Source organism: Patella vulgata, chromosome 1 (genome assembly GCF_932274485.2).
Source record: "Patella vulgata chromosome 1, xgPatVulg1.2, whole genome shotgun sequence".
NCBI classification, from domain to species: Eukaryota; Metazoa; Mollusca; class Gastropoda; family Patellidae; genus Patella; species Patella vulgata.
Genome location: NC_065879.2, coordinates 28,278,726 through 28,294,790, shown reverse-complemented (window position 1 = coordinate 28,294,790; position 16,065 = coordinate 28,278,726). Strand labels below are relative to the sequence as shown.

Sequence of the window (16,065 nt, the reverse complement as noted above, 5' to 3'; positions counted from 1 at the left end):
TTATTTCGATAAGGGAAGCGCTCGTGCTTTACTCGTGCGACAACCCATCGTCAAATGTACAACAAAATATTTTACTACGGAAAACACGAGAGAGATATGTTGAAAATTTTATTATAAATCTGTTGAGTTCGAATGAAGGAGAAAATCGAGAGAAAACAAGGGAAAATCAACGGGTAGGCTGGATCCCCACAAACCAGACGGCTTACTTCACAGCAAGCCACGCCCCAAGAGATCCGGTCAACGACCAATCAGAGCAGCGTTTCTGACAAGACAGTAGCGTAAGCTGTCAATCATCGTTGCGTGCTCCAATGAGCGTGTGGTGAAGGCCCGCCCTTGATTCTGTATCCCGTGTGTAAGCCGTTCGGTGGCCCACGAGTAGATATAGACATGTTTGTCTTCTCACTGTAGCATGTTGGACTTTGTTTATTAAGAGTGAGTGATCAGCTAGTAGGAGACATAACGTGGTTTTATCTCGTGGAGTTTTTATCTGATTCTTCAAGTCGATGTACACTGACTTTCTACTGACAAGATTTCTACCAAATTCACAGCAGTGGTGAGCAGCGTGAATGACAAGGACTTGGTACTATTACCGCTAGTACAATTATTTACCACTACTTATCATGATCAACCCATTCATGGATACGGCTCATACGCCGCACTTACCACCAGGAGCGCTGAAACTGAGCCCCCCACATCATATGGGGGACGGGACCGGCGGAGTTCACGGTCAGGCAAACCAGTTTGTGAGTCAGAGTAACGGATATGGGATGCCACACAGCCATTCACATCAAATCAGTAGTTATGCTGCAAGAGATTTCTTATTACGACGTGAACACATGGGTTTTACAGGACACGAAGCTAACCCAGCACCTCACCCAGGTATGTTTGCCCCCACGACAGCAGGATACCACACGGGGCACCACCCCGACCCAGCCACCAGTCACATGCTTTTTCCAGGATTACATGACGCCAGTCACCACCCTACGGGACACCATGTTCAGAGTCAGATGCTGTACCCACGGGCGGATCAGTTTAACCAGATGGGAGGACAGCGACAGGATCACTTTGTACCCCCTCAACACCTTAATCACATGAACTCTATCAACCCTCATCACATGAACATGTCTCCTCATGGACCCGGGGCGTTCTTTCGTTACATGAGACCCCCGATAAAACAGGAACATACATGTCTGTGGATAGACCAGGATCAACCGGAACCTAAGAAACCATGTAATAAGACATTCAGCACCATGCATGAAATAGTGACTCATTTAACCGTGGAACATGTCGGGGGACCGGAACAAGGCAACCATGCTTGTTTCTGGCAGGCGTGTCCTCGTGATGGCCGTTCGTTCAAGGCAAAATACAAACTTGTGAATCATGTTCGAGTGCATACGGGAGAAAAACCATTCCCTTGTCCGTTCCCAGGCTGTGGCAAAGTGTTCGCGAGGAGCGAGAACCTTAAAATTCACAAACGAACGCATACAGGTCGGTACAAACTTTATTTTTATTTGGTTAGATTTTTTCTTCCATTTTTTTTTAAACATTTTTTGCTTTCAGCTGTTAGTAAACACAGGTGGTGTCGTGTGATTAAAATAATATGGGCATCATGTAATCATGCACATCATAATATAAACCGTTCCTTAACCAAAACAATACAACTCCAACTTTTTCTTTAAATACATGTACGTATATTTACGCGAGTGTCGTTAATTCATAACAAAAATAGTAATTTTATTGTGTCGGAGCCGGTCTAGTTGAGTCATAAGTTCGCGAGAGATTTGCTATTCAGGTTATTTACAGACAAGAGATAATCTATTCAGAGACTGCATCATTTTATAACCTCAATTATAAATAATTTAAACCTCACCTTAAGTGACGACAAATGTATCTTACATTTCAGCTGTTATACTTTGCGCTTAAATTTTTAAAATTTTAGCACAACGGGGCAGGTAGTTGTGCAGTTTTAGATATAATTTGAGTGAACATTTCGAAAAGCTCATTTCACAGATATGAACACGCGCTAAATAATGTAGTTAATAATATTTTCAATGACATAAAAATCATTAGTTATTCTTCTTAATATCAAACATCCTTCCAGATAAGGATATTTAATATTTCTAGTGAACAATAGACTTATCGGGTTAAATGTTTATAATATACAACATATTTATGTCAATGTCATCGCCCTGTTTTACATGATAGTAATCTGTTTCATAACAATATAATATTTTAAGCCTCACAAAAGCGTAACACAGAGACTATTCTAAATCTTAGACCTATGTTTTTTAGTATAACGTAAATGCCTTTGAAAGAATTTGCTGTCTACTAGACTGTAACATTATGAAAGCATGTTCTTTATCATTCGATATAATTTATTTTAAAAAAAATAGTGTGCGTAGGTATAATAGAAAAGACATACTATATTATGGCATTAGGCTGATGTGCCACAACATGTAAAATACAAGATGAATGCAAAGTTTGTTGTTGGTTTTGTTGTGTGTATGTTTTATCAAAGTTTACAGGGGTTTTTAAATTTCAAAAACATGTACAAAAATAGAGGAAATGTTATTAATTTATTAATATGATTAAACACACATTATGCATACATCTTTTATAATAAATAACATAACATGATAAATTTTAGTTTAATAAAAGCGATTTTTTGCATCTAAGATTTAATAAGATCGGCCATTTTAAATGACAGCAATGATGTGTAATAACAAACATGTACAAAATGCAGTGTACCATTATAGTCTCTAGAGCGACAACTTCAATCTTTAATTTGTTTTCTCAATGGTATCTGTATAAAGTAATTTCTTCTGTTGAAAGAGCTGGTTTGGGGTTTTGAACAAGAATAGTATAAGATGCACCTTAATTGACTACACAGTAGTACAAGTACATGTACTTCAATGTGAATAATATTGATATTGTGTCTATGACGTAAATTACACACTAAATGTTGCAATTGAAATAGATAAATTCCAAACGTGTTCTTTACACCAATTACAGTAGTCACTAAACAATAACTATACACGTTTATGTCGTGTGCCTTACGTCCTATTGTAAATATCACAGTGTTGTTTATATGGTGTACAATCAAGTAAAACATTTCGTTATGTTTGGAGATTCTGAACACGTTTGAAAATGTCTTACACGTGTATTTAACTTAAAGGAAGCTGAATTTGTCGTTAAAACGTCTACACCAACAAGTAACAAAAAGTGTAAATAAACTGCCTCTATTTTAAGTAAAACTTCCAGTAAAATTTTCTTCTATACAACTTTATCAAATTGCGCATTAGAACATGTACGTTTTGTTAAAATTTCCAATTTAACGTTTTTAAATCGTCAATATTGTATTGAACACTTAGCTTTACCCAGACAGACGTTGGTTTGATATATATTGTTTTGTTTATGTTTACAACGTTCAAGGAAACAACACAAAAACAAAAATAACCCAAAATTACCGGAAATAGCCTTCATTAAATAAAGTAAATAAATGTAAGTTATAAAACAAATAAAACATGAATAATTTGGTTGATTATTTTTGCAATTACTCGGTTATGAATGGCAAATTTGTACTTTAATATTTATATGTATGAAATAGGTCATTTGTAATTAATTTATAATTTACTTCAATTTTTCCATTCAACAATAAAGGATCGCTTTATTTAATTTCTTTGTATTGTAAAATAGTCTTCAGACGCTGTATAATTTTATGGTAATTATTAATTGTTCGTGATTTCATTAATTTCGAAATAAAAGAAAAAATAGCCAAAACATTACTACAAATTTAGGGAATATACAAACTACTGCACCAAAATAAAGTTCTACACAAGGAAAATCAGTATAAATCCATTCCTTCTTGATTTAATTAGTGATGGGTTAATTAAGGTTAAGACTTGAGCTCTGGAGATCAAGTGATCAGGAAAATCAATCAAGGCTTGATAGATTGTTGATTGTTGGTGTTAACCGGGTGATAATCGGTGTTAATTTGTTGATTTTTAAGCGTCTTTAAGCCCCTTAGAATTATTGACAGTTGTCGGCTATTTACAAGTATAAACAAACACTACGAGATGTTAGCATGGCCATCATTGGTCATACATGTATTTATACAATGAGGTAACATGGCTATTAGAAATATTATACAGCATTAACTCAAATATAAACTTGCACTTAAAGTTCTTTCAAAGCTACTTTAAACCAAATTATTTAGAACTTGACAGATTATTCGAATTAAGATTGTGACAATAAAATGAGTTGCAAAATAATATTATGACCAAATTCTTACATTTTAGCTAGAAAATATATATATTTTTAATAAATGCATAAGGATTTACAGCAAAGATAGGATTATAAACAAAGTTGGTTGAATCTTTTTTTAAACAAAGCTTTCTAATAATATCCACTGATAACAAAGAAATAATCGACATTGGCGATATGAACAAAACAAGATATTTAACGTGTAGCGTTCATTTTACAATCAATGAGCAAATTACCCGGACGATATCGCTCTCAACTCGGTTTCCATCGATCTATTTAGACTGTTGCAGACAACGACGAGATATTCATTATTATAATGATATTAATATCGATTGCATTATCTATGCACATTGCTTACCTTTTTACAATGAAAATGACATATTAATATAATACCCAGTAGCGTTTTGCAATTTCAATGTGACAGATTTATATACATGAAATATTGGACACTCTATTCAGATCAACTTTATAATACAATTATATTTTACAACATTTGACGAATTAAAGATACTATCAAAACCGGAAATATATCTTTACAAATACACTGTTTAATACATGCAAATAATCTGCTCACGGTCCAAAAAGATTTGAAAAAAAAAATGATAATTAATTTTGAAAAAATAATTTCTAGGTAACACACGTGTTATCGTTGAAGTTAATCTCTTTTTTGTTCTTCCTATCTTTTAATATTTGATATGTTAGAAAATAATATTTCATTAAAATTTGCATCGATGTTTGTACCCATACATGTTTTATTAAACTCACCGCTTGCATGTTTTATGCAAATTAACACTTCATTCGGAAAGGTAACAATAGGAGCAACAATAAATAAAATACATGTATTCTGAATTCAATCTAGAACATATCGCAACAAGAATTTCGAAATAAATAGACGCAATTAACACCCATTGTTTCTTCACAAACTGAATAAATGATATACTAATTAAGGTTTACGTAGGTAGTTATTGTTATATATTTTGTGTAGTATATTTCGATGAATTGTCATTATTTTGTCATGATTTTAAATGAAGATTCGAACGCGAAATGTTATTTAAAAGAAAAATAGAAGTATATTATATTATCCCTTTGCGAAGATGTATCATTATAAATCAGATTTTGATATAATACTCTGCTTTACTAAGTCTCGAAATTTACCGTTTCTAAGTGCAATTCTCTCCTATGATTAAGATGTGAATTTAAAATTTCAACGTGGCAGACACTCACTTTATCTCTTATTATAAGCATTGCGACTATTGACGAAGGGCTGTTGTCAATATGTAAAAGACATCAGAAAAATACGGATCGGCTGGGCATTACGGACGGGTTGTGATACGTAAACCACATGTTGGATGGTACAAGTGGAAAATATTAGAGGATCATCAAATAAAGTAAAGCGAGTTTCAAGATGGGAGGAAGGAAAAACTAAACCAGATTGAAACATTGTAAAAGCATTAGTTATTATCGGATGGTTTAGCATCCCCCACCCTCTGACATTTTCATCTGGACTACCATCAGCCGTAACCAGCCGAAAAACACGATGTTTCCAAGCGTGACAAATGTATTTAACATTTCAGCACTGCTACATTAAATAAGTTATACATGTTTGTGTATAACACATGCAGCGCCGCGTAGGATGTATACATGTATATATCACGACAAGCGACATGAGATTGCTTTTGTTCAGTTGGAATGTAACAATTATACAAGAACAATGACAGCTTATTTATTGAGAAAAAATATTGAATTTTTGTAATAATTTATTAAATAGAAAATGATTAACCGATTCGTCCGTCATATCTTTAGATAGCTCGTGAATAAGGTGAACTTTTGTGAAAAAAATGTATCGCCTTTAAAATTTCATTTGACATCTAGATAACCAAGGAACGGTAACTCTAAATTTTGTCAAAGGATTACAAAATTTACAGATTACTTGTATGTCCTTCCTCGAATTATTAATTCGCACTCAAGTTGACACTGTGTCTATTTGCTACCTGGAAACATATCGCGTAAACAATGGTTATAGGAAATACTCCCGTTTTAAATCCACGGAAACGACAAAAACGTGTTTTAAGACCTGGAAATCTGCTTAAAACCGTTTAAACCTAGCAACCCCTGGAGTTAGAATTGCACTCGTCACCATCAACAAGGAATTAAATTGATACATTTTAATCCGTTGTCTAAAATTCTCTTTTTGGTGTTAAGTCATTTGATCAGTGCACTTAAATCCCAAAGAGCAAAGTTTGAGGCGCGTTTGTACCCAAGGCAAAATTTCTAAAAAAAACCAATAACTCGTTTAGACGACTAAAATATTTAATTTCTAAATGTATCTTACAAGGCTATGCGTTTCTTAAAACGCAAAAAATTGTTTGAAGTCTTTTAAACTTTAATGTACACTGTTGAAGACGAGGACATTGTAAAAAAGTGTTCTTTAAGATGAAACTCTTATTTTAGGAAAAAAGTAATAGAGTGTGGCCTCTATACTTTGGTACCGATTTCATCTGCAGTACATTTAAAGATAAGATAAAAGATACAGGTTATGTGAGCGACAAGAAATACCATGTCAAATTAAGATAACTAAGAATTCTGGAAATAGAAAATCCCCATAAAAGTTACGAAAATAACATATTTAGTCATTTTGTCTTATTATGCAACATACTCAGTTCCCTGTGTTTCTAAATTTATACTACATACTGAAATATATTTACAAAAAACACAAACAATAAAATTTACTTCTTTAGAATATATATTAAGAATAAAACGTGTTGTATACAAATCCAGATAGATGTAAATAAAGCAATGTACAATGCGGTTTTTAACTACACTTATGTTATATAAATATTAATGTCTCTAAGAATTAACAACTTGAGGGAATTTAAAATATCGACATCGTCACGAATCAGGAAATGAGTTTTCAAATCTTCTACAGAAAAATAAGAATATTCTGAAACTAAAATAGTCTTTATTTCTATAAATACAATTTGTTCGCACCTTTGAAGTTGTATATTTGGGAAATCAAAATTTATAAAAACTAAATAACTAAGATTGTTCAATCGTTATTGAAACAACAGACACTCTACACACACATATTATGTACTAGGTGTCTCTGTAAAATATGAAATTGCTAAAGGGATGTATGCGTCATAAATTTGTTGTAATATTAATGTTATTATGTTATATAATTCCGATATACTTACATATCCACATTGGTTAAATATTATAACTAAAAATACTTTCTTTGATCGACGAGGGTGTATTCAGTGGTTAACTCATTGAAAAGATTGAAAAGATGTTTACTTTTCTCAAGTTGTCCATTCACAAAATGACGTAAAGCCGACGATTACCTTAAGAATTTATCTAACAGGGTCAGAGTAACACAATTTTAATAGACTTCAACATGCATATGAAGTATTAACTAATTAAAATAAAATTGGAATTAAAATGTTAATTTCCAGTCCATAAATCCAAAATAACCATAAATACAGCCTGATCAATAATCTATTAATTTACTGTATTTAATATGCATATAACATACTATCCTATCATGATAATATGATATACAATAGATTAATACATGTCTGTATACATAATATATCTAGCTACTACTAATAATAGAAATATAAAACAAATATTGATTTATAAATACGAAGCGAATTTGTACTAAATGAATACTATTGTTTGTTTATATTAAATTTTTGAAGTTGTTGCTTGGATATTTACCATGGTAACACTTAAAACAGTTATAGAATTTCTGATAATTTTGTTTACGACTTAGTCCTGTATTTGTTTATTTACATTCTTGAGAAGTTTCCGCCTTAAGAACGGATATTTTTTGTTAGGAGTAACGACATTCAGTTAGGGAATAAAAAGCTCACTGATTACGTGTATTGACTTGACAGATACGAGGCGCGATGGGGCGGAACCTTGCATGATCCCCCCTCGTTATGTCTCCCCAGGGGGTGAGGATAATGATTGTTGTACCTACTGAGGGGTGAGGGGGTGATGGACCTCACACTATTTCTTTTCGAATCAAGAAATAACAGAATGAGAATTCCGTACAAATCTTTTTCTAAGTGTTTTTGTGAGTTTCGGGAAAGTAGCTAGATGAATTAAACAGACAGTGTTTAAGGAGTTGATGTAGAAGACAGCTGTGAGCATTATATCCCTGTGACATATTGAGAAAACTAATAAGGAAATTGGTCGTTATTAGAATTTTGAAATCTTTAATAACGACATACATATATAATGCTTTCTTTGTTATTTATATGTGCCTTACAATTTACTTATTGATGCTTTGTTTTGTTTTGAAGTATTTTTAACCTAATTAAAATTAGATATTTATTTTTGGGGTTTCTAAGTATTTAAATCCCATATTTTTAAGTATTAAACCCCTTATTAGATTACCCGATTTCAACGGGAGAGAAAATAACAAACCAAACTTGTACTGTTTTACACTGACATGTTTTAGGTTATAATTTTATGTCAATCTTGGGCTCTCTATTCCTGATATTTGATACCACGTGTAATCTTCTGAAAACACAACACAGTCTTGAATTCACGCTTAATTTATTTCTTGAAAAACCCCAATGAACACGCAATGAAATAATACTATCAGAACATGTAGTCGCATTTATTATTTAAAATAAGAAAAAAAAGTATTTAGAAAATATAAATAATCTGACTCACGGTATCATTTGCATCTCAGTCAATTTCTATAGAAATTAGTATTAAATGCATCGTTTGCTGCAACTATATGCATATATTTTGTATAATAAATACGTGTATTACAATTTCAATATTCATAATATAAATTCATAACAATAACACTAGTGTATATTTTGTGGAAATGTAATAGTTCCTTATAATTGGAGAGAAATAATATTATCTCAAAACTAACATGACTCTTTTAATGTAATTCTCTGAAGCAGTACATGTCGCGACATTCTTAATGTATTACCAACTTCTCTAATAATAATATCATCATTTCTTGAAGTTTATGGCGGATTTGAAGCTTTTGTGGAGTGTGGGAAAACTTCTGCATTTGTGATTAGTATGTGAAATTTGTTAAGATAACTGTTTAAGTAAAGTTTCAGATAATTAAGTTATCTTGCATCTGAAACATGTTGTAAATTAGGCTACAAGTGAAACTCAATGATAGGATAAATTAGAAACAGCTACTACTTCCCAGCTCCCTCAATTACTCACTATTTGGCTTAATTAAAACTTACATACATGATAAGATGGAAAGATAAGGCAAGAATTAGGCACGATAAGGTAAGACTTAGTAAAGATATAAAGTGAATAGTTGCCGATAACCCGGTGAATAAAGTGTTGATAATGACTACACATTACCATCCGAGTGTCACAAATTGCTCCACATCATTACGAATAGGTAATCGCGTAAAGAAGCGGAACGCAAAGATAAAGCTCCATTTATAATGTAAATTACCCTTCACGATAAATATGCATTAGATATTATGATACCTATTATAATTTTATTCACTTCTGAGATAAAAATATGTTTCGTTTCTTTAAATTTTTAAAGTCATTTGAACACAATTTTATAGACGACTGTAATAAATAACGCATGTGCAATCATTACCCGACCTCTTTTTGACCAACGTAAAGTAATTAATATAATTTTCATTAACTCGACACAATTTCAAGGGAAATGTGTATTTATATTGAAATTGACGTGCTTACTATTTTACAAAAAGGGTGTTAAATTTCACTATAATCCATCTTTATCAATAATTCAAAGTGAGTTTTTATTGAAACGAAATTTGCCTTCACGCATGAGTAGTTTGTATTGTGCAAAGATTGAACGGCAAACAAACGAAACACGAAAATTGTATAAAGAGGTTATTGATAAAAATTGCACAGGCGAATTAACGAAACGATCGCATTAGAATAATCTTGTCAATGTTAACACTTCGGTTTTTATTGAAATTTGATAATCTATATTCCCCGAGTTTTTTTAACATGGTGATTTTTTTTCGCTATTGGTTTAATTTAACAACTCAAAGATATAGAGCGTGGTGTTTTAAAGAAATACCCAGTTTGGTGTCTACATTCTAATCGCTCATTAAATAATATTCTAAAACTCTCGAATATAATGGTCTGTGTAACTCGTTAGTGTTAAAGTTAGTTTTCACCTCTTCAACTATCACTGACACAGTGCGGCTAAAATTAAAACCTTTTTATTAAACGCCTAGAGAATACATACAACAAAACATGGTCTCCTGTGTTCATTTATTTTAAAGAAAATCTGTTACAAACTACATAAAAGAAAGACAAATGTATTTAACACGGTTTCAAACAAGGTGTTCAACCCAAGTGTCATGTACAACATGATATTCGTTTCAGAGCTAAAACCAGGTTGAAATCTGATACGTTTTTTTTACAAGAAAGGATCGTGTCAGATTGTCACGTGACTTGGTCAATCTGAATCCCACAATGTATGTGGTGGAGTCTGTAAAAATTTTGTAGCGAATAATCTAAACTATTAAATACACTAAGTTATTTAGCAGCCATTTTATTTCAACTGGTGACGCCAATAATACTGATGATTACCGTAAAATCAACGGCTTAGTTCCCATTGTGTTGACTATAATATGTGGTCCTAGAATATATAAATGATAAGCTAAACACTATTATTACAAATGGCGAGAAATGGACCATCAAATTAAAAGGTTTCCGTTGATTAGATGAAGTAAAATGGCGATCGCTGAAATTAACGTAAACTTCTTCCCGTCATCTCCCCCGTTCATTAGTTGATGGTGTTGGTCTCGTGTTTTATCATTATCTGACGTGAAAGGATAAATATTATCATTTAGTTAACAAACCAATAATCTAAATCATATCATCATAGTCACGATTATCCCACTTCACATATTAGACCCTAAAACTATAAATTATAACGGATCAATGAAACCTGACAACCAAGACTTAATGCCTTCTGCCGCATTTGTCGTCTGCTGCCAGTCTTCCAATATACGCGCGCTAAATCAAGTCGCCTGCTTCAACCGATCGTTTTCCCGCGCATCAAATATCCGTCTGCCAATTTAGATAATATGATCTTGTGATGGCCGCTAGCCAAACGATTACTAGCCATTGTTGGCAAAAGGAGCGGAAAGACTAACAATCGTATTAGTAGCAGATAATCCGTTAGATCAACCCGATTGGCTAAAATAAACAAATTATGAAATGTTTCTGATAAGTGAGAAAAATGAATGATTTTCTATTTCATTATTAATACAAGCATCTAATATTTCCATTATAAACATGGAACCAATTATTGTATCCACTGATGCTTTCAAACATTGATGAATATCAAATTAAGTAAATATTAAATAGTAATTTGAACAAACAAACAACGAAAAAGCACAGTAATTGCATGTTCTGTGTATGATCGTGAATGATTGTGAATCATTTCCTGTTTTGGGGAATTGTAATAACATTTAGATGTTGCCTACCGTTGAATTTACATGTAGCCTGTTTAAGGGTCCATTACAATTCCAGTTTTTAGGGTTAAATTACCGCGATAATAATAGAAAATATTTGCCTATACACGACTGTGAAGTTATCTTAATTTCTGTGATAAATTGGCCTATATTAATATATTAAAAAGGCCACTTAGATGGCTCGTGCTTATAATAACTGAATTAGGATATTATCATCATCATTATATTTTTAATTCGAAAAGCGCTTAATAATAATTTGAACTGTTAATAATAATGACAATACAGTTTGTTAAAATTGGACTGCATCGATGCCATTTTCAAGTTTATAATTCTAAGAATAATTCAAATGTTATACATGTATTGAATATTAATTCTAAGACGTACGTAGATAATATAAGAACTATATAAACATTCCAAAAATCCATTTTTTAACAATAACTATCCTGATTAGTTGACATTTTCACATATATTCATTTTAGAAAAAAAATAATTTCTACCTGCACACACGGTTATCATTTCTAACCATTTTTATTATTTCTAATTTTTCAAAGCAGATATCCAAGTCTTACCTGTTTTTATTTTACTAAGACACATGAATCGATTTAATTGATAGAATCGAGCAAATACATTTATTGAATAGTGTATTGAAAATTGGATTTGATAATATTTTCAGCATTTATATTTATTTGCCTCTTCTTTTTATCTTTTCAGGAGAAAAGCCATTTAAATGCGAATTTGAAGGATGTGATAGAAGGTTTGCCAACAGTTCAGACAGAAAGAAACATTCACATGTTCATACGAGTGATAAGCCCTATAATTGTAAAGTCAAAGGATGTGATAAAAGTTACACACACCCGAGCTCGTTACGGAAACACATGAAAGTTCATGGCAAGACTTCTCCGATTCATACAGATGAAGATGACAATAACTGTAGTCCCGACACGGAGTCTCCAGCAACCAGCCCCACAACAACATCTAGTGCCTCAACTACGTCTACTCACTCATCTTTACATCATAATCCACTTTCAACACAAAATAGTCCCACGTTACCTCTGGTGCCAAATCCCCTTTCCCATCACCCAACGAACTTAAGTGAATGGTATGTGTGTCAAAGTTCAGGAGGGGGAATGCCAACAGCACCTTCATTTGACCATTCCTCGGTTAACGCCTTCAGTCATATCGCTTCCCTCCATCCTCCAGCTTTGTTACAGTACACATAGCCTGAAAAAAAAAACTCATACCAAATATCTTAATTTAACCAAATAATTCATACTAAAGATTCTATCGAGAAACAATAAACCAAATACATCTGAAAGACAGCATTTGTGAATCAGAAAAGAGTGTTGTGAATAATAATGACATTGGATTGAAGTGTTCGTGAACAATTTTTGTGTCGCACTGTATGTAAAACAGTGCTCCTTAGATAAATCAACAAATGATCATACGTGGATTTTGGTTTTAATTTCTACATTCATTGTTATTTTGGTGCAATCATAAAACTGAAGCCTAAAATTCATTGACTGTTTATCATTTTCCATTGTGATGTTTTTATAGTAGAGACGTTTTTCGTGAAAGTATTGACAGTCTTAATCAAAATGAAAACAGAGATATAATTGTTTATTATTTAAAGTAGATAAAATATATAGCATAATCTTTTAACAACATAGAGAGAGTCACATACAATCAAAATATAATGTTCTATTATTTTGTTTCATCAGCATTAATTTTAGACGGTTTACTGGGATGTTTTCTAAGCAATACAACAAAAAACCAAATATTATATTATTTTCTGTTATTATTACAGCATTATGATTAAGAAGAAATTTTAAATTAATTATTTGTCAAATCGTCCATAATTAAAGTCCCTTTCTTTTTGAAAAATACTGTTTTGTTAATGTTATTGTTTATCAAATGTTTTATAATTTTTGTGAAAAAGAATCAATTGGGTACTCAACCATTTCAAACGTTTTAATTATATAACACTTATATCTAATTTTCGTTTACTTTGAATTAAATTTCAAAGACAGAGCGAGTCATGACAAACTATAAGCAAAAAACTAGACGTGAGTTTTGCTAATACTTTATCGGTTATTTATTTGTTAAATATTTTGTAAATTTATTTTGTTGATAAAAATTAGCAAAATTCATTAATTTATAATTTTTTTGAATATTTTTTTTAAAGAGAATGTTTATTTTATTTGTTCACCAATTACTGAATATTTACCATAACGAGATTAATTATAATGTTTGATGTAGACACACTGTGGGATATAAAATTATATATACATAAAAGAAATTAAACTGATATTTTTTCAGATATCGTATTCAATGTTACTCTAGAATTTAAAACCTTATTTTTAATTGGTAAATTTTATTATTCGATTTTCCACTAAAGAATACATCCAAGAATACAATCCAAAATGTGTTGTTTTATTCATTGACATTTGGTGTTATCATTATTATATATATCATTTCATTTTGTATATAATAACCAGAGTTTGTAAATATATTAAAATGCATTACAAATCCTACTGTGTCTTATCTTCGTTTGTCCATATGTGCCATTTTTAAATTATTGATTAACACCCTTAGTGTGTTCAATTTAAATACATTTGTATATGTTATTTTCAATGAAAGAACAGAACAAAAATCCTGAGCTATCTGAGATGACTTTGTTTAACTGTGGTATTTGTTAGTCTCTCGAAAATTCATATGATCTACAAATAAAATTTGATATTTATATACCCCATGATTATACATAAATCTGAAACTACAAGTTAACTAATCAATTATGTAAAATGGTCGCCGTATTTGTCTCAATATATCTTATAAAGGATATAGGGTTTTATTCGATTGGTTATACATCCTGTGGGCAATGGGTTGGTATTATTAGGGCATAAGAGTTATTTATACGAGAACAACAAAGAGATCAGAGACTAAAATACTACTGAAATGTAATTAAGTTTACTTTTCAAAGTCGGCTTGCAATAGTTTGATGTGACAATGTTCTGATGACATTCGCTGACATTCATAATATTTAGGCAAGCGATTCGTTTTGGGTATTCCATTTTATGAATTATGCAACGATAATGATTTTGAAATATTGATTGATAATGATTGATTGCGTGGGAGACTGTTACAGCTTTCGAAACCGTTTCCCATTTAATAACACACATTCTCTGTGAAGGAAAACTATGAATTCAGAAAGTCACTTAATGTCCATTTTATGGGCACTGGGGTGACCGTTGTGGGAAAATATTTAGAAGACCTTTTAGGATAACATATAGGACTATCAACCGTAAAGTAAACTCAGATTCAAGGTCTATAAATACAAAAAGACACATTAGTTTAATAGTACCCGGGTGTGCTAGCTATTCTATAATTGTCCCTTTCTACCTGAAAGATATCAGACATCTTCTTATGTTCAGTTCAAATCAAAGTCATCGACCAATATCGATGTTTGTAAATCACCCCCTATACCTTATTACTCGGACTTATGCTGCCGAAACATCTATGAAACCAAACGGAGTCTTTGTTATGAATAATTGACACAGGTAATGTGCACTTTCATGAAGGTATAGGGGGTTAGCTAAGGTATATATAATACTATACATTTTGTAGTAAAAAATGTCTATTATTGTCTATAACAAGGTTACGCTCGGATACACAACTATTCACAGTTTTTAAGAATGGCTGAAAAGATAAGGTGGAGTACAATGGTAACTGGTGACCCAATTTATTACAGCTTACTATTTCTTTACTTATTTTACATACATGTAGTTTTATCTATGTTACTATATACTGGGTGGAGTAAGGGATTAACAGCTCACCACCAAAATATTGTAAACAAGTAAGTTTACAAATTAGCGGTTTCCATTTCCTTTGCATCTTGTATATACATGTACACTGGAATCCAGTAAAAACACATCAATTTATAAATGGATTATAGATCACCAAATTCATGACAATATACAATGTGGTTTTTAAAAGACCCATGAACACCTAGAACGTGTCATTGCATTAATTCAAGAGGACATGAGTACTTAATCCGTTATCTATATTTGTATTGGATGCCATCACATTACCATCCACAGATTGGTCGATCGTTTCCAACAGAGAGAGAGGGCCAACTAAACACATCCCAAGGCCTTAACAAGACCAGCACATACTCCGAGAACATCTGCATCATCGCACGCTGCCAGTTTCCCCACTGCTGCTACTGTGAAGGATCCTCATCGGTTCATCAACGTTTCAGCATTATATTTCCCCAGCCAATACATCGCAAGTGATCGTAGACTTGTTGAACTAAAACAACGTGACAGTGGCCAAATGACCAGTTCCC

General features: G+C 32.1%; 1 protein-coding gene and 1 long non-coding RNA gene across 2 annotated transcripts in view; both read left to right on the top strand.

Annotated features, from left to right (window-relative positions):
- Positions 1-16,065, top strand: part of LOC126829815 (uncharacterized) — an 83,225-nt gene that overhangs the window by 58,528 nt on the left and 8,632 nt on the right. The window lies entirely within an intron of this gene.
- LOC126829769 (zinc finger protein ZIC 4) lies at positions 380-14,254 on the top strand. The gene is made up of 2 exons (XM_050559891.1): positions 380-1,488; positions 12,435-14,254. The coding sequence occupies exons 1-2, from the start codon at positions 621-623 to the stop codon at positions 12,941-12,943; spliced, it is 1,377 nt and encodes a 458-aa protein (XP_050415848.1). The 5' UTR covers positions 380-620; the 3' UTR covers positions 12,944-14,254.